The sequence below is a fragment of the Anoplopoma fimbria genome, unplaced genomic scaffold (genome assembly GCF_027596085.1).
Source record: "Anoplopoma fimbria isolate UVic2021 breed Golden Eagle Sablefish unplaced genomic scaffold, Afim_UVic_2022 Un_contig_8916_pilon_pilon, whole genome shotgun sequence".
NCBI classification, from domain to species: domain Eukaryota; kingdom Metazoa; phylum Chordata; class Actinopteri; order Perciformes; family Anoplopomatidae; genus Anoplopoma; species Anoplopoma fimbria.
In genome coordinates this window covers 5,035-25,426 of record NW_026553645.1, presented here as the reverse complement: position 1 = coordinate 25,426, position 20,392 = coordinate 5,035, and the positions used below count along the sequence as shown (strand labels likewise).

General features: G+C 39.4%; 1 protein-coding gene and 1 pseudogene across 4 annotated transcripts; one reads left to right on the top strand and one right to left on the bottom strand.

Annotated features, from left to right (window-relative positions):
• The first annotated feature begins 2,849 nt into the window (after positions 1-2,849).
• LOC129116702 (mediator of RNA polymerase II transcription subunit 18-like) lies at positions 2,850-4,896 on the top strand (annotated as a pseudogene).
• A 3,838-nt stretch (positions 4,897-8,734) lies between these two features.
• On the bottom strand, positions 8,735-14,650 carry LOC129116700 (cytochrome P450 4A12-like). Of its 4 annotated transcripts, XM_054627459.1 has the most exons (12): positions 14,397-14,650; positions 13,449-13,593; positions 13,246-13,290; positions 13,012-13,139; positions 12,712-12,836; positions 12,423-12,577; positions 12,145-12,251; positions 11,224-11,414; positions 10,943-11,076; positions 10,592-10,656; positions 10,165-10,247; positions 8,735-9,443 (listed from the first exon to the last, which is right to left on the bottom strand). In XM_054627459.1, the coding sequence occupies exons 1-12, from the start codon at positions 14,586-14,588 to the stop codon at positions 9,266-9,268; spliced, it is 1,548 nt and encodes a 515-aa protein (XP_054483434.1). In that variant the 5' UTR covers positions 14,589-14,650; the 3' UTR covers positions 8,735-9,265. The 4 variants fall into 4 exon arrangements, with proteins under 4 accessions (XP_054483434.1, XP_054483436.1, XP_054483438.1 ...); XM_054627461.1 differs by lacking the exon at positions 13,246-13,290 and having other exon boundaries at positions 14,397-14,648; XM_054627463.1 differs by lacking the exon at positions 13,449-13,593 and having other exon boundaries at positions 14,397-14,443.
• Between the last annotated feature and the right edge of the window lie 5,742 nt (positions 14,651-20,392).

The window sequence follows — 20,392 nt, the reverse complement described above, 5'->3', positions numbered from 1 at the left end:
TCAGGAACTCTGAACGAGGACCAGAAACAGACTTTGTGATTCACAACAAGTCTATACACATTGTAAATGTCAAAGGAGCAGATGCTGGGAAATATACCTGCTGGAAAAGTGAATGTGCTGGACACAAGCAGAAGCTACTCACTATCAACTTGTGTGTACTAACAGGTGAGCAAATAACACACACATACAATGTCTTATGTTAAAATTAAATGGTTTAACCTAGGATGTTTTTTTTGCCGATTTACAGTACACAAGAGTGATGTTTCATCTGTTTCTTGTGCTGTGAGATGTGACATGGAATTGAGTAACATCAAGGCAAACAGCACAGTAAATGTGGAGACCGGCACAGGGACGATATCCATGCCTGTGGATCCAAATGGGTCTTTAAATTGCAGTGCAAAGCAGATGTTTGATGGACACACTACAGTTAACAGCACTCATGGGCCATCAAACGGTTTCAACAAATCAACAGGTGGGTGTTTTTCTGTATCTCTCTGTAAGGAGGTCATGGCCTGAATCTAATTAATTTCAATTATTTTTTGTTTTGTTTTACAAACTTACAGAGCCTGGATATCTGATGGCAGTTATTTATGGAACATCAGCAGCCCTTATATGTCTTATTTTAATGGCACTTTTAATTTGCTACAGACAAAAATTGCTGGCAGGTACAGTATGCAGCTCTTTGTCTTATTGAATTTCCTCTTCATTGTTTCTGTGGTAAACTGCATTTAAAGATGCATAGCCTTTGACATTCTGTTTCTGATTTTTCTCATCATAGCATTTCCTGTTGACTTTTGTTGCTGTGGCTTGAAAGGCAGGGTAAGTGTTTATGATGATGATGATGATGATGATGATGATGATGATGATGATGATGGCATAACCTAAGACTATCTCCCATACAGTAATGAAAGTAAATTTCTTACTTCTTATTGCAGGTGGAAGAAGAGACACCAGTGGTTTATTCATCAATTTTCTTTAGAAGACCTGCCCGGACAACAAACAATCAAATGACTTACAGGGACAGTGGTTGTGTGTATAGTAAAATAGAAGTAGAAAGAAAACGTCCCAAATTATGTTGTTCCATAAATGCCACTGTTTAAATGATAGCTTCCTGTATGTCATGAGAAAAAAGCGGTTTTGGTTTCACACATGCGGTTCTGAGGGAAAATTCTGAAGCACTGAGTGAGCTATTTTGATTGGGTTGGGTGTCTTTTCATTTCTTCAACCACAGAAACACCCTTTTTGTAACTCCTTGTGACAACATGACTTACAATTCAGCTGTTCCAAGCAAAAATATTTATACTAGTCTGCAGAACTTTTGGTTTGATACTTATTAAAGATATATTTATATTATATATTATACTTGTGTCTTCAGTTACTGTAGCTACAGTGCATTCACTGGAAACTATACTATACATTTATGCATGTTCTCTATGTAAGTACATTTTTATTGGTATTGTACTTTACTTGAGATAGTCAACCATTTTACTCCACTACAATTATTTGACAGCTATAGTTACCTTGCAAAAAATAACTGGATTATAGATTACTCGGCTACACAAAGTAAATCTAGCCTAGCTAAAATCATCTCCATCGTGATCAACTACAAGTATAGCAGTTTGTATGATAAACAGTAACCAGCATCAATAATAATAAAACAATGATATATATTCACATATATTTTGGGAAGTATTTTGTTTGCAGCGCTTTTACTTGGAATATGAATAAAGTACTTTTGCAACATGATATTGATACCTTTACTTAAGTATCGAAGTAGTTCTTCCATCATTGCTTACACGTTAGTGCATCTTAATGAGAATCCAAATATATGCCTTTACATTGAAAGGGACACTCATTCTCAAGTGAATAATGAGAATGTGTATTTTTAATACTGAAGTACAGTTTAGTGATAGTAATTTTACTTTACTAATTGTATTTTGTTTTGTATTCAGCAGTTTTACTTTGGATTATGTATTTTAAACTAACATTATTTCCCTTCCTTCATCCAATATAGGATTATTACTTTAGTCTACTCCAGTAAAGAGGTGAAGGTAGATAACTATTCTGGGAAAGAATAGGAAAAATGGAAATAGAATGAAGTGTGGGTTAAACAACTATGACTTTCCTTAGGGAAAGTTATGCTTGTCTTCACAGACACTTCTTCGCAGACACTTCTAAGAACAACCAAGAGAGTGGAAAACTGTGTTTATATCCCAGAATTCCAAATATCGATCTCCAAAAAGACTGGCTGACCAGTTATCAGTGTTTACAGCAGAGATAGTGGTAGCCATTATTGGTTTGCAGTGGGTGGAAGAGGTCAGACCTGATAAGATGGTGGTGGGCTCAGATTAAGCAGCTGTCATTAAAAGCATACAGTCAACAAAATCAATATGGGGATATTTACTCACTGAACTGTCTATGTTAGGCTAAGACTGCAAAGAGGTGGTGTAGATGTGCAGTTCTTAAAGGGAATGAGTATGTTGATACGCTTGCAAAAAGGGCCAAACAAAATGAAATAACTTTAATACCACGGGCAGAGGAGAAGGAAATCAAAAGAAATGGACAGGTGGCAGAAAAAGTGGAATGAAGATGAAGACGAAGAACCCGAAATAGGCGTCACAAAATACAAACATCATTCAGTCAGACCGTAGTAGTACATAAAGTAATATAAAGAAAGGAACAGAATGAAATAAATAATTACAACAAGACCAAAATTGGTTAACAAAGATTTACATAGCATTATGTTTGTGCTGGGCAAAAGGATCAGTGAAAAGTGTGGTAACTGTGGAGTTAAAGAAAATGTTGGACACACTTGAGACAACTGAAGAAGAAGAAGAACCCCTACACACATGACTCCAGTAGAGGGCGGTAATGAGCCTCAAAGGGGGAAGCAACAACTGCGGAAAAAGAAACAGAAGAAGAAAAGTAATTGATTTTCATTCACTGTTGTTGGCTGTGTTCAGTCGTTTGCTGTCTGAAAATAAACCAAGCATATAATATGTATTGATTTTTTCATTTTTCAGGTAATGAATGAAGCTACTATTGAGAGTGAATTTGCTTAAACTGTTAAAAATGTTAATTAGCTAGCACTGGTTGCCAGGTAACATTAACTCCAGTTATGTGTGCGTTACGTTACGTTACGTTACGTCACGTTACGTCAAAGGTTGAGAACTCAGTTAACTGTCTAATGGAAAGGGTGCAGATACACAGCGGGTAAAATAAGTATTGAACACGTCACCATTTCTCTCAGTAAATATATTTCTAAAGGTGCTATTGACATGAAATTTCCACCAGATGTCGGTAACAACCCAAGTAATCCATACATATAAAGAAAACCGAACAAATAAGTTCAGAAATTAAGTTATGTGTAATAAAATGGAATGGCACAGGGAAAAAGTATTGAACACATGAAGAAAGGGAGGTGCAAAATAGGCATGGAAAGCCAAGACACCAGCTGAAATCTATCAGTAATTAGAAAGCAATCCTGCCCCTTGTCAGTGCAAATTAATATCAGCTGGTTCAGTCCCAACTGATGGCCTATAAAAAGGTGTCTCATTACCAAGGTGTCACACAAGAAACATCTCATGATGGGTAAAAGCAAAGAGCTCTCTCAAGACCTTTGCAACCTTATTGTTGCAAAATATACTGATGGCATTGGTTACAGAAGGATTTCTAAACTTCTGAATGTTCCGGCCATCATACAAAGAAAAGTAATCCATACGTACAAAGAAAACCAAACAAATAAATTCAGAAATTAAGTTATGTGTAATAAAATGGAATGGCACAGGGAAAAAGTATACTGAAATTTATTTAATACTTCGTACAAAAGCCTTTGTTGGTAATGACAGCTTCAAGACGCCTCCTGTATGGAGAAACTAGTCGCATGCATTGCTCAGGTGTGATTTTGGCCGATTCTTCCACACAAACAGTCTTCAAATCTTGAAGGTTCCGTGGGCCTCTTCTATGAACTCTGATCTTTAGTTCTTTCCATAGATTTTCTATTTGATTCAAGTCAGGTGATTGGCTGGGCCATTCTAGCAGCTTTATTTTCTTTCTCTGAAACCAATTGAGAGTTTCCTTGGCTGTGTGTTTGGGATCATTGTCTTGACAGATTTTTAACCTTAACTGACAAAGTGGAAGAACATCTGCCGTGTTTGTGACAAAGATCTATATCTTTTCCATCTCAGCTCTCTGGGTCTTAAATAATCTCAGTGGATGTAATGTTGGAGGAGTGTTTCTTGTGTAGATATATAAAATATAAGTGCAATATATTGTGCAGACTGCACACTACATTGTTTACATGTTGCTTATATATTTATGCATCTGTTTCTCTACCCCTTATCAACGCAGGCAGTGTGTTGGACCAGGCACTGGAAAGCCTCTTGCATCGCCTTCGAGGTCTGTGTGACAACATGGAACCTGAGACTTTTACAGATCATGAACTGGTTTATCTTCTGAAGGGCCAACAAGGGAACCCTTTCATTCTGCGTGCCCGGCGCTCCCTCTCCCACCCGACATCACCCTGGCACCTACGCTACCTAGGCCAACCTGAAGTGGGAGACAAGAGCCGTCATGCCCTGGTGCGCAACTGTGTTGACGTGGCTGCCTCTCACAGCCTGCCGGAGTTCCTCAATGAGATGGGCTTCCGCATGGACCACGAGTTTGTGGCCAATGGGCACATATTCCGCAAAGGTGCTATGAAAATTGTGGTTAGCAAGCTGTCACGCATCCTGGTACCGGGGAACACGGAGAACACAGAACGTCTGTCACTTTCATACCTGGTGGAGCTGAGTGTGTTGGCTCCCGCCGGCCAGGACACTATGTCAGAGGACATGCGCAGCTTTGCTGAGCAACTTAAACCCTGAAAAGATTGACCCCAGCAAACAGAGACATTGAATGACATCATAAGAGGGTCAAATCTTCTTCAACCCCAATGGACAAACTAGACCTCTTATTCATTACATTACATTACATTACAGTCATTTAGCAGACGCTTTTATCCAAAGCGACTTACAGGAAGTGTATTCAACATAGGTATTCAAGAGAACTACTAGTCACCAGAAGTCATAAGTGCATCTCCTTTTTTAAACAAGCATCTTAAAGCATAAACCAGAGCAAAAGTATAGTGCAGAGGCAAATTACTACGAAAACAATAATTGCAACAGACTAATACAAATATAATAAGTGCTATTCTTTTTTATAATGTTTACATTGAACTGAAATTAAATGCAATTTAACTTTGACTTAACAGTTAAGCTTCTGTTCAATTTGTTATTTGAGCTGGTAATGAATACAGTCATACAAAATATTACTGTATTCCATAATTTGCCACAAAAACGTGGTCACGGTAGTTTTTGACATGGTAACCATTATCACTTTTGCCATCAATTCATACTGCCCAGCTTTGGTTAAACTCATTGCTAGTTTATTTATAATTTTAATTGTACACTGTTTAAAGCATTAGGATGTTCTTCTCCTGCACAATGGAATTGACTATGTTTACAAAAAACAATAGTGAAGTGTTTGGGACTAAATAGAAGAAAAGTAAAAGTGTAAAGCAGTTTAAAAAAATATATATGTCTGTCATATATATTTGTCATAAGAGTAGATCTTTGCAACATGACATTTAGTTCTCAGGGTGGCTGCTGGCCTTTTAATTCTATATACTTCTATAAGTCTATGAAAATGGTGTCATAAGGTGTTAAAGAATGTAGCTGATCATCATATTGATTGCTTTTTAATGTGGGATTGTGAGTTCTGAAAAATTGTTGAATGTGGGGTTATATAGGAGCTGCTATTTTCCGAAGGTATGCAAGCTGAACTACTGTTCTAAATATTTTTAATTTTTATACAATTTAAAATGATATTAATCTGAGAAAAGGAGCAAATCCTTACATTTGAGAAGCACCATTAAATATAAATATATATAATATACCTTAATGATTAACACTTGGTCTACCAACAGGGGTACCTGTCACCTTGCTGCACAGGTGCTTATTTTGCCGCGGACGTGTCACTCTGAAATATGAGGGTGTTTTGTCACAACTATCAGTAGAGTGTGTATAGTACAATCCCCCCTATATGCTGTAAAAATGCTTGCATTTGACGGCTGCCTTACATCCAAATAGTATCAGAAATTGTAGCTGCGTGTGTATTGTGGAAATAAACAGCCAATGGAATTCGTGCAACTGTCACTGTGTGCCCGCCCTGCTGTCAGATTTGGGAGGGGGTGGTGGTGGGATGGAGGGGCGGAATCCCCCCTCCATCGAGTCTCGGGCAAATGCGATTAGATATGATAATGTTAAAGTGTTATATGCCTCTTCACTTTGGATGGAGTGCGGAAGAAGATGATAATTCAATCTGGCCTTTGAAAAAAAAAAAATAAATGTCACTGTTTCCCAAAGCTGCTGACTCTTAGGTTACCGGCAGATACATCAGGGACTGTGACCTGGCAGAGGTGGAGTCATTCACATCTCAATTTTCTTTTTTTATTTGTCGTGTTACTCATTATCATCACCAAAAAGCACTGCACAATTTGTTTTTGGTCTGTCACAAAATATCACCAACTTTGCTATGTGAGCAGTTGATAAGTTTGGCAGGAATACAGCAGAAGCCTGTTGATTGCAAACACAGTTAACATGAATTTACAAGACTTGGCAGTTAGCATTTGAGCCTCAGAGGTGCAGTTGCCTATGTTTGTCTGTGAGTGACGAGCTATATGGATATGGTTATGTTTTGGATGTTGAGTTGTAGCTTTTTTTTTTTTTTTTTTTACTAATCACTTTTTCAACATTTTTTTCACTCCATCAGTGTTTTGATAATGCTATTAAACAAATGGCAAAAAATGCACTTTTATATCAAATATTTTACTGTGAGAAATCAGGAAAGTCAGAGAATCCAGACATGAAGTCAGTTTCTATCAAAACAGAGGGCTGCTTTTTATTTTGATAAACCTATCGATATAATGTGAAGCCTTTCCATTACATGTATTAGACCAATAGGACATCAGCTCAAGTGCTTTTGTCCAACAAGCCACTAGATGGTGACTTGTGCACAATGGTCAACGTTTTCAGTGAGGTTTAGCTGCAGACTTGCAGGTATTATTGTTTATGGCCTTTTGAACCAACGTCAACATTTCAAAATCTATATGTGGCGTCCCATGAAAGTAATGATGCAAACTTCTCGTTGCTGATTTGGATTCTTCTGCAGCTAAAAGCCATTTGCCCTGTCCAAACAGTATGTTGATCACATCTGACCTTTGGCTTTTCTCCAATATATATTGAGTTTTAAATGGTTTGTAGTATACTGTAAAGGCAAGAATTTTACAGTTTTCTATGTTGGCAGTAAATTGGACTATTAAGTAGTAAGGGAATGTAGTTTTAAATTCAAACAGCAGCACAGTAACAAAGACCAACTGTGCTGCAGAATTAAAAACGGTATTCAAAACACAAAGGTTTGGATTTAGTATGTTTTGATGGTCATGTAGCTCGTTAATATCTTTCACTTGCAAAAAAGTACAGTGCAGTTTATACACTGTTCATATTTAGAAACTTGAGACATAGGAACCATCTTTGCACAGTGACAAAAAAAATCATAGTTATTCATGTCAAACTGGTGGAACATTATGTAATTGGTTGTAATTCCCAACTGTAAAGGTCCCATGAAATGGTATTCTCACTTGTTTTGGTGGTTAATATACATATTAACCTCAGGGGCCACCACGACACTTCTCGTGTTCCCTTTTAGAGAGGATGTGGGGGAGACATAAGACAGCAAGCTATCAATGTTATTTTAAACAAAGGGTCAAGAAGTTCTAGGAAAGGAAGGTTAGGTTGAGAGAACATGCAGGAAGGATCAGAAGGCCTTAATGGTTGAAATTTGTTATTTCTACTTTGGTACAGCATTAAGTCACCACTAAAGATGAGCTGTTATATAGGAAGTTCAAGTGGCCATTTCATGGGATCTTATAAGAGGTTGGAGATCAGAGGTTAACAAAAGACGAGGTGTTTCACTTTTACAAACTGTGCTGGTGACTTTTTGTCCTTGTGGATTTTAGTCATATTACGGCTTCTATAAATCGTGGCTGTACCTGGACTGTGGTCCTGCCTCCTGCTATGGCCCTGCTGACACCAACTGCTACCACCATTATTATTACTAGTCACATTACTATTACTATTACCTGTACCATTACGCATATTAGCTTTGCTTCCACCCTGAAGCCCTTTTTGCTTTTTCGCCTTGCAGGTTTCCATGAATCGTTGTGGTACCTGGACCGTGGTCGTGCCTCCTGCTGTGACCCGGCTAACACCCACTGCTACTTCGATTATTATTATTAGTCACATTACTATTACTATTCCCTATTTCATAATTATAATTCTACAGAGGATGTCGCATGTGTACAGATTGTAAAGCCCTCTGAGGCAAATTTGTAATTTGTGATTCTGGGCTATACAAAATAAACTGAATTGAACTGTAAATAAAAAATGAATTACTTTTGACTCAAAACTCTCTGCAGTGAATTCAGCTGTGATTAAATAATGTTGATTGCATCTGTATTCCCTAAAAGGTCTTCTAAAGGCACGTAATCCAATGGCCTCCAAGCAATTAAACTGGGAGGACAGACCTCCAACACTTTATTCTGGAGGTATTTATTGATCAGATACCTCGGTACCAAAGTACAAATTAGTTAATAAGGTAAAGGCAAAAAGTAAATCTTTACACAGAGGCAGTGAACTTTGTTTTAAGGACAGTTCATCCAAATAAAAAACTGAACTTTATTCATTCGATCAGTATGGTGAAAGTTTGTGCTACTTTTTTATGAACACGAGAAAATGCTCAGCTAAACCTTTTGGTGCTTTGATCTGGTCCTAACAATCAACCATTACAAAAACAGACCCACAAAATATATCATGGTGGATAGTGCATTTACCGGTACAAATAAAGAAATTATTTCAGACTGATTTGGTGCACAAATGTTCTTATCCCCCCCACATATTAAGTGCAAAACTATCTCTTTAAAAACTGTTCCAGTGTGAGAAGATTATTCTAAAATACAAACAACTTTATTTTCATCAAGTAATTTCTCCCCCAAAAATGAGCAGCTACTACTCTCTTCATTAATATCCGTTAGTGATTTTATATTAGTGTTAAGATTTAGTAAAATATGAATACCTATGTTGAATACACTTCCTGTAAGTCGCTTTGGATAAAAGCGTCTGCTAAATGACTGTAATGTAATGTAATGTAATGTATGTGAAATGAGCATTTACACTTGTGGGTCTACAGGTTTGATCTTGATGTAGATGCCATTGAGTGAGCGAAGCACCACTCTAGGTATTAACTTGGGTTTCTGAGTCGGGTCCTCTAACAGATGGTATCTCTTCAGTGTCAGGGCCGTCGCCACTTTCAGCTCATTCATGGCAAAGTTCTGACCAATGCAGTTTCTGAGCGGGGAAAACAGAAACAATATGAGGAATATGATGATAAATTAAATTCTTAAAGGCAACATGATAAGAGGAAAGCAACATGTCATGACTAGTGAATTTAAAGTAAAATAAAAAAACAAGGGTTGTTTTATGGTTAAGGAAATCAAATCAACAGTCAACACCAAATAATTCTCATTATTTTTGAATATGGGTTTACATAACATTAGAATAGGGTGGTCAAAAATATATATTTGATTTATTTTGTTTGCTAAGACATATGTTTTCACAGTTGTTTTAATAGATCCATTGCTAAATGAAGTGATACTTGCAATGTGTGCAACTGGTGAATTATAATCTTTAACTAGCAACAAGCGTTTCCAAATAGTTTCTTGCTGCAGGGCAATGTATTGTAAAGTGTTTATTTAATGTTGCCTATAAATCCATGTTCAGTCATCCAGTGCATTTTTTTCTCTGCTGGTAGCAAGAGTTGTTAACTTAACTCCAAATATTTGCATAAGGTGTTTCCTTTTTGGGTTTGTGCATTGTTTTGAATTATATCGTTCCAAGGTCACACTGTTGTTTGCTGTAACAGTTTATATTGTGTTGGTTAAAAGGGAGGCTGACAAAGGTTACACATTCACATACTGCAGACTGATAAGATAGATAAATGATTAGACAGAGAGTGGCTGCAGCCCTAGTTCATAGTTTTCCAATTATGAATGATCAGATAAAGAAATACCTTGGCCCCGCTGAGAACGGCACGAATGAATGTGGGGACCTCCTGGAGACATTCTCCGGTAGAAAACGCAGTGGGTCAAAGACCTGTGTCGACAAAAAACACTCACCAGTGTGGCATAAATCATACATTTGTCTTCGTTTTTTACCCTGAAAATATTACGAGTTTAAGCCCACTCACACCTCTAATACAGTGAGAGAATACAGAGTGGCAGGTCTTCTGTAACCAAGTCACTGTAGAGTTTGCATTGCACAATTGTGAACCAATTTGATTAATGTCACTTTTTATGTAGAAGCAGGGTGTTGGACCACCACAGCAAAGAGGAACCATAAGTCTACTTGTCATTGATTCGATGTACACCATGCAGTGAGTCGGCACAGGTGAGCTTCCACTTAACAAAGATTTGCTCAGGATGATAGACTTGACTTACATCAGGGTTTTCCCAGACAGCTGCATTCCTGTGAATTCCATACACGCTTGCTCCAATATTACAACCTACAATGACAAAAAAAAAAGTGTTTTTGGGATTGTGAAGAGACTGTAAAAAAAAAGGTGTATTAAAACAATTAGACTAGCATTTCATATATTAGTGTGAGGCACACTTTTTTTTAACCTACTACAACCATTTAGAGGGCAATAGGTTCATAATTGAAAACCCATGTGAGATAAAACCAATATAAGTTAATATATTTTTCCATTGAAGTAAAAGTTATGATGTACTCATAACGTAAGAGAATGCTGCTTTATCTATGTGACCTTTCCAAAAACAGTAACAACAAACCTTTTGGCAAAGTCCTTCCATCGAAAAAGGTCATGGGTTTGGTGGTGGTTCGGGATACAACTGGTACAGGAGGGTAAAGGCGGAGGGATTCTTTGATGCACATTGTAGTGTATGGAAGTTTATTGAGATCTTCCCTAAAAATACGATGGACATGCATTAGTCTTCAATATTCTGAACACAAAAAAAGTGACAGCCTCAAGCTCACCTAATCCAGCTGTTGTGAGTCTAACTGGCCCTGACTTGCATTGCATACGGCAAGGTTGTCAACAATGTAAGCTTACCACGCAGTGGTGTCCTTTCCATCCAGAGCTTTAATGATCTCTTCCCTGCAAAGCTTCTGGTGTTCTGGGTGGCAGGCCAGAGAGTAGAGGGTGAAAGACAAGCCACTGGCTGTGGTGTCATGGCCCGCAAACATGAAGGTGTCCACCTCGGCTCGTAAATCTTCATCTGACAGACCCTGCTGGTTTTCATCCTGAAGGTGTGATAATGGACAGAAAAATCAAAAAAGAATGAGAAATAAGCATGCTGCCTGTGAATGTGCCACTTCCTCTCCAAAACTGAATACTTTCTATGTAAAGAACTTTTAAAAAACAATTACTGTACTTGAAACCATAATAAAAGAACAAATATAAAACAACGATGAAGGATAATGGCAGTCAGGTGAGTGCTGAGTTGTGGAAGTCCCAGAGACAGGTGACAACCGACATTTCACCAGTTCAAAGGTAAAGCACATTAGTGTTTTTGGACAGAGGAGATTTAACATCTTTTTTTTGGGCGGGAAACAGCAATGATACAGCATGTATCAAGCTGGTGGAGCACTACATAAATCATAAGGCAAGACAGACACCTGAAGCTCAGGGATGTTTAGAGCAAGCAGAAGCTTTGTCTCATTTATTTAAAAAAAAGAGTTTTGACTTCATGTCAAATTCATTCATTGATAAAACCCAGGACCCCCACTGACCACCTGACTCAGACACAAACATCCCCAGGACAATTTCCCACAGTTACACAGCCCTGCACATCTTTTCTTTTCTTTATTAATATAAACGTTGTCACTTTAATTGTATCCTTTTTTTAATGTAATCTTATTTGTATATTTCTTACCATATTTTATTGTACATTTTCATATTTCTATTTTTAAAGTATGTCTTATACTTGCACTGTCTGATGTTTATTCTTACGCACAAATATACATAGCATACTCTTGCAAAGAGAAGGATGTCCAGAAAGTCCAAGTATCTCTTGGTCTTTATGCGATCCAGTTCATTCTCCTCCTTTAGTGCTTCTTTCCTCTTTCTTATGACTTCCTCTTCAAATGACAAGACAATAATGAGCATTTGCAAACTAACTCGCAGGTAAAAACGTTTAAAATAATCGACCGTATACCAAAAGCTTACTGTGGGCTTTGCTATAAACATATTGATCAAATCCAGTACGATTGATATTTGGCAACTGACTGGCAAATGTGTGAAGATCTTACCTGTATGTCTGTGAGCCACCCTGCATGCTTTTCTAAATCTGAAACCATGTGGGCTGAGGTAGAAAATGAGATCATTGTGGTATGGAATAGTCTGGATCCGCAGGTTAATGATGTGACTGAGCTCATACACTGCTTTGATGTATGCATTTGTTCCACTGGAATGACAATGTAGGCAATGATTAAAAGCTGAATTTCTTGGATTCATGATTCAGACAGCTGAAGCAGTAAACAATTGGAGATCCTAGACCAGAACTTGTGAATGGCGTGAAAAGGTTCGTTATGGATTTACCTCTCGGTCTGACAGTTGCTGTTGTCGCTGAAGGCACACTTCAAAATGCTGTCCAGTGTCATAAGGCTCACGTGTTCAAACAATTCAAAGGACTCATTGCTGTTTGCATATCTTTCCCATTTGTCCTGGCAATAGTGAGAGAGCAGGTGTGAGATCTCTGCAGGAGACGGAAAAAACTCCAACACACTCATTGACTCAACCAACACACAAGTCGTCTAGATTTTCTAAACATACACCATTATGGTCTTTGTTTACTTATTATGAAATGTGAATTACATAACTCAACCGTCATTTACATACCAGCATAGTTTTAGTAGAGTCTGACATCAGATTTACATATGGTTTTAAAACATCATAATGGAAACCTGGATTCAAGAACCTTCTGTGTCGGAACCACTTCTGACCTTTTGACACTAATAAACCTTCCCCTAAAGACAGAGACAGAAAGTATGTGTGTCAGTGAGTAAATCGGCTTATCAAACAACTCTGTTATGAGATAAAATATGCAGCAGGTGAAGGGCAAAGCAGTCTTACCCATCCAAGATTCAACAAAATAATATACAAAACTATCTTTTGGCTCTGTTGGGAGACAAACAAATTCTGTTACATTGACCTTGGGCGGTAAAAACATGTCGCCAATGTCCCTGTGGGAGATTATAAAAAGCACTAAATTCACAACACTTTTCTCGTGGTGTATTACATCAGTGAAGATTTAAAAAAAGAAAAGGCTCAACCACCTGTTGATGTCAATAGCGTTTTCACATAATCTGGATGGTGAATGTTGAGGTAACAAATAAATGGACCAAACCACACTGGGAAAGCATAAGGGTACTGCCGTCCCCATTCCACCAGCTTGTCCAAGTCTTTCCCTTGTTGTTTAAACTGAAAGAAAAATGTACACATATAGGAAGCTTAACCAACCCTGTCTGTCCTTTAGCCTAGGGAGGACAGTTGGTTCGCCTGAACTCTAATGTGCAGAATTCAACAAAAAGTAGCAAAACCACAAGATCAAAGAATACTCAACTACAAGTTTTAGTCTTGCAATCAAAATGTTAACTTAAAAAAAGTCCTCAATGCATTAACAAAAAATCTAAAGTAAAAGTAATCTTTATAAATGGTTCTTTAAAAAAGTTGTGTGTATAATAAATACTTTTAAACCCATATTTGAACTTTAAAAAGTATGCTTTATTAGAAAGTGTTATCCAGCAATTAAATGTTGAAGCTGTTCCAAGTGAAGTGAATTTGAGCTATATCTTATATGCTTTCTTTAAAAAAGAAAAATAATTATTTTACAGCTTGCATGTTTTTCATGTACTTTACTATTTTTTTAAATCAGGGACAACACCCATTATTATTAAATAAATAAATATATAATATACCGAATAGCATATGAATGTGTTTAATTTAGCCAAAAGGAATACAATTATATTATAATTATATTTATATAGCGGAGTAAAAAGTACCCTTCCATGTCTTTCACTGGAATGTGGTGGAGTGGACGTGTAAATATAAATACTGACACATAAATGTTACTCAAACTGTCCTACAAATTGCACAAATGTACTTGTATTATTTGTTTAAACTGTATAGCTTTGTTTTGAAGGGGCTATAAGGCTGTAAGACATCATTTATAATAACAGTACTTGTATAAAACAGTTACAAACAGTTGCAAGTGGCTGAATTACCTCCTTCACGTGTCCGAAAAGAAAGTGCGCAGGTGGACCCGGAAAAGCTTCAATGTTCCGAAGCGCGTATCTTCTTTGGGCGAACAAGGGCGTTAGTTTATAGACGACGGCGACGAGACAAAGTAGCGCAAACAAGTGATGCATTTGAGGCCAGCCAAACTGAAATGTCGCAATAGCTGCAGCTGACTCCATTCTGTCTGAGCCTGAGCCTCGCTGCAGGACAATATGACAGAAATGTGCGCAACAAACTCTCAAGTAGCCCACTGTAGTGTGACGTCATGGCCGGTGGTGGAGAAGAATGGACCGAGGCTGTCTCTCAAATGATGACTTCAAGTGCTGACAGAAATATCGGATTTTTGAACATAGAAGAATATGAGGAGAAATTAATCTTTAATATTCTTTTTTTTTTTTTTGATCAAAGCTGTTTTAGTGAGTTGTTAATTATACTTTATGGTCATTTTTGAGGTTCGTAGTGCTGTTGAGATGTGTCCACATCAAGAAATTAACTGTAAAGAGCTCCTGAACGAATGATGCCACACTATTTGAAGAGCCCTATGCAGTAGTTAGTTTGTTTTGCTCATGCTGCTCACATCTGATTCATACTGTTCATGTCATGTAAACTTTTCCATTGTTACTCTTTCCAGAGACTGTGCTTGTTATCAGTGTCTGCTCTGTGTTAACCTAAATACTCTCTGAGTAATCTAATAAACCCCCAGCACTGCTACTGCAGACCTATATCTTATTGAAGTAAAGTAAGATCACTGAAATAAACCAAAGTTAAGTTTAAGCTTGGCAGATTAGTCAATTATATTGACAGCTTTATACGTTTGTTTTACTCAAATATATATAAACATGATTTCAGATGTATAAACAGGAAGTAACATGGTTTGAGACCTTTTATTATTAGAAATGATAAATTATCAACATCTATGCTAATGCAAAAAAAAAAAAGGGAAATAAATGCAAACATCTTGAGAAAAGTAGTGTGGATGAAGGCCACCACAGATTTCCTTTGCTTTGGCTGTTGGACCACTTCCTATGTGTCACTGTGAATTTAGTCGTCTTGCTCATTCTAAAACCTTCTGTTGCGATGCAGAGTCTCTGATCTGTGCTTTGATGAGCAGCAGAAGTGTAGTCGCTGAGCGGGTGTCTCATCACTTCAGTATTGTCTTTATCTTACAAGAGAACAAGATGCAAAAAGGCTTTGTTTTTCTACTTATTATTTGGAACTCATCCCCCTTTACCTCAGAAAACAGTAAGTGTTACGCTCCCTTGGTGGCTCGGAGTAGAAGGACGTAACATAATGCACCAGGTTGAGCAAGTGAGGGTGTAGTCACACAAAACCAGGACCCAATATGAATTCAAGAAAGTATTGATTTACAGAAAAGCAACACAGGGATCAAAGAGGACTGTCAGTGGCACCAATGAAAAGAACATAAATAAATCCACCCCCATTGACAGGTGCCAAGCACCCAAAAGTACAGCGGGTGGTGCTCACTCTAATCTGGGGTTTTAACAAAAGGTAAACCTACGTGCATGTAATATGTATACCCAGGGTATCTTACCTATCCTCGTTTGTCCCTGTGCGCACAACAAAGAATTAACACAAGTGTCATGTAAATATTACATTCATATGTATAAATGCACACATACAAATATCGAGCACAGTATATTTTGTTCATGCTCTCACATCACACTATCACTGTGCACATTGCGGTAAATGTTATGAGTTCTCTTTGAAGGTCAAATACTCCGGTCAGGGCGTTCTAGTGCCTGGCCGTACGATGGAAAAGGAACAGAGACACATAAAGAAGGATGAGCTCATGCTGCAGAGAAACCAGATCAAAGAAACCCGGTTTCACTCACTGATAAGGCCCTCAGAAAGTCTAAACCAAGAGCCGCCTTCCTTTATTAGGGACCTATCATATTCAACTCATAAAAGTCTATATAACATGATGCGCACTCTGTTTAAGCGCCTTTTAGTTGCTGAACTTCTCAGTACTGCTAGGCCCGTGCACGTATAACTGCTGGGCGATATACCCTGTTATCCTTCAATAAATGTCACATTTGTTTTAAGATGAATCCGGTGTAGAAGTCTCTCTTGTTTTCCACTCAACACAAGACAAAACAAAAGTAGGCTGCTAAAGTAAATGGTTTTAACAAAGGTGTTTTAACTAAAGGTTCATCAATGAACCAGCAAAACCAAGCAAAACCAACCACAGCTCAACCAGAGCTCTGCCACAGCTCAACCCAAAAAGCAACAACCTTCTCTAACACAAATGGGGGCTATTTAAAGGGGAATGGCTGAGAGGAGATCTGGAACAGGTGTGGTGATGATCAATGATTGGAACCAGGTGCGCACATCTGAGAAGGAGGAGAATGAACAACAACACAAACCAACAACACAAAACAGAACACAATACATGTAGGCCTACTACATGTATACATACAAGACACTGTACGTAACACTCCCCCCCATAAAGAGTCAGCCCATGGCTGACGATACCTCAAACCATCCCCATAACACCAACAAGAATAATAAACACCGCCAGTAACCACTTACCAACAAGAATTAAACACGAGGAAGAGCGTCCGCAAATACATTCTCTGTGCCCTTTTTGTGGCGGATTACCAGGTTATAACTCTGAATCATCAGAGACCAACGCATTAGTCGCTGGTTGTGGTTGTCCTGAAAAACGAGCACTCATTGAAGTACCTGGAATGGGCAGTAACACTAAAACCAGGTCACCTGGTTGTAGAGAACGTGGAAGTGCTTTTTTTAATCAAACTGCCGCTTCATACCGTGTTGTGAGACTCTCCCTAGCGATACTGCAAGCCTCGTGCAGTCGTTCTCGAAAGCGACTCGCGTAGGACAGACAGCACGTGTCGCTGGGTGGGCGAACTCTGGCCCATTAGCTGATCCTTCCACCAAATACCAGCTCTGCTGGACTAAAACCTAGTGACTCTTGCACTATTTCTCTAACTGCAAATAGAGCCAAAGGAACGCCTTCATCCCATTCCCTACCGCTCTTGTTGAGTGGAAAACAAGAGACTTCTACACCGGATTCATCTTAAAACAAATGTGACATTTATTGAAGGATAACAGGAGTATATCGCCCAGCAGTTATACGTGCACGGGCCTAGCAGTACTGAGAAGTTCAGCAACTAAAAGGCGCTTAAACAGAGTGCGCATCATGTTATATAGACTTTTATGAGTTGAATATGATAGGTCCCTAATAAAGGAAGGCGGCTCTTGGTTTAGACTTTCTGAGGGCCTTATCAGTGAGTGAAACTGGGTTTCTTTGATCTGGTTTCTCTGCAGCATGAGCTCATCCTTCTTTATGTGTCTCTGTTCCTTTTCCATCGTACGGCCAGGCACTAGAACGCCCTGACCGGAGTATTTGACCTTCAAAGAGAACTCATAACATTTACCGCAATGTGCACAGTGATAGTGTGATGTGAGAGCATGAACAAAATATACTGTGCTCGATATTTGTATGTGTGCATTTATACATATGAATGTAATATTTACATGACACTCTCCATAATGTATTTGCGCAACACTGACTTAAACGTCTGATGCCATCTTTCGAGTCCCCCTGCGACTCCGGGTGATAAGCACGAGAGATCCTGTGTGATGTCGACAGTGACGTTAACACCTGTTCACATATTCCAGAAAGGAAGTTGGTACCTTGATCGGTTTGCACGATCTTAGGGAGGCCGAAAGTAGAAAAGAACTTGATCAGGGCCCTTACTGCTGACTGAGGTGTTATTCTCCTAAGAGGGATAGCTTCAGGGTACCGGGTAGCTACGCACATGAGTGTTAAGAGGAACTGGTTGCCGGATTTCGTTTTTGGCAGAGGGCCAACACAATCAACCAATACGTGTTCAAACGGTTCCCCTATAGCCGGGACCGGCTTAATAACCTGATTAGGCTTCCCCGTGATCTGACATACATGACACGTACGGCAAAACAGACACATCTCGCTTCAAACCTGGCCAGAAGAAATGTCGCAACACTCGGTCATAGGCAGGGGCGCCGAAAAGGGGGGTAAAGGAGACGGATTCTAGGGGCCCATGATGGAGGGGGCCCAGAGAGGCCCCTAATGATGATGAAATTATAATACAGAAAAAATAATGACACTAAGTTATTAACTAACATATAATCACACATGTTTTATTTTCCATGTCCTGGTAACAATTCCTTTATTTGTTTTGGAAGCATCAACCCCTGCAGGGCCCCCCTTCCCCCCTCTATTTACGTAAAATGGTTCAGTCCGACTGGATCAGCTGCAGCCGGTAGCGCACCGGCGATTTGTCACAGACAGCGCGCCACAGCGGGCAAAGCGGAGGAGACAGCAGTATGCCTCAAAAATCAGGCAGCCAAAAAAGAAAGGAAAATAAATTAAGAGAGGAGAAGGAGTTGAAGGGTCGACAATATGTCACCCAGTATTTCCAAAAAATTCTTCTGGGTTTCTTGTTCTTCTTTCACAAATATGGTAATGATAGTCAAAAATACCATTAAAATGCATAATTGTATGTAAAATAGCATCAAAAAATTTTGCCGCTGTGTTGGGGGCCCTGTAAAGATTCTTTTCATGGGGCCCAAAATCCCTAGCGGCGCCCCTGGTCATAGGTTTTGGTAATACCTAGATGACCAGACCAGAGATGGTCATGAGCCAGGGATAAAAACGGACTGTCGGTATTGCGTAGGCACAACGATTTGAAACACATTACTCCACTCATTATCAAAATTAGCGCGAGATTTCCACCTCCGCATCAGGAGATCATTTCCCACATAATAAGCCATTTCTTTATTTTTAGCGCTCTCTGGAGCAAGAGCCGCAGTAAAACACTTGGCTAAAGTAACGTCCTCCTTCTGAGCAGCAATAAGACGACTACGAACCACAGGTAACCTAGTGGTCTCTGGTGGGAGTATCGCACTGAACCTGAAGCTGGACACTCAGCAGTAGACTGAGTAAACAGGTGGTAAAGCAGTCTGGCCAGTCAACTCAGTCGCGAACAAGGTATCCGACAAATCAACTGCTTCACCCAAACTACGTGTTTGAGCACGGGTTGGATGGATGGATGGATGACCGCACACACTGGGAACACTTCAGGGAAGTCCTGAGCCAACACATCTGGCTGCAAAATCTCAGGTCGTTCTAGAACAGGGGTCTCAAACTCGCGGCCCGCGGGCCAATTGCGGCCCGCTAGACGATATTTTGTGGCCCCCACCTTAATATGAAAGTTTAATGTTAGTGCGGCCCGCGAGTTTTATATGAATGGCACTTTACAGTGTTGTGTGCGGAGCTGAACGAACCTACCAATCACGGTGGGGTATATGGCTCTCGGGGCGGGACATCGACCGGGCTGGATGCAAGCAGAGAAACATTCTCAATGAGTGACAGTGACAGCAGCGTTGCCATGGAGAGTTTCATTCCGTGCCTGGCTGGCTGCCTCGTTTCTATGAGGCAAACGCGGACATTCGTCCCAGCGCGCTGCGTTCACAACACCTCCAAAAAAAAAGTTTTTTAAGTTGCTGCCCAGCGGGACATTATACGTATATATGTCTCTCTCTGACAAAATAAATCAAAGTGATGCGTACGCGGCGAGATAAAAGAAAAGTAAGAAAATAATGTAGCCTAATGTGGTCTGCAGTCACATACCGACACCTGTCCGTCGGCAATAACAGTCCCGATAAAGCAGAAGAGCTGCTGAGTTTGTGTCCAATGCAGCCACCACAGATGGATATATTCCAGGAGCTGTGCGAACAGACTGGTGGGCATTACCACGGATGGAGCCCCGTCTATGACCGACTGGTAGCGCTGGTTCAAAGACAGTTAGAGGAAAATGCAGATCCAGCAGTCGTTCTGCACTGCATCGTACACCAACAGGCACTGTGCAGCATGTCATGTCTGCTGTCCTGAGATGTATCAGTTACATCAGGTCCAGGAGTTTACAGCACCGCCAGTTCAGGGCCTTTTTACAACATA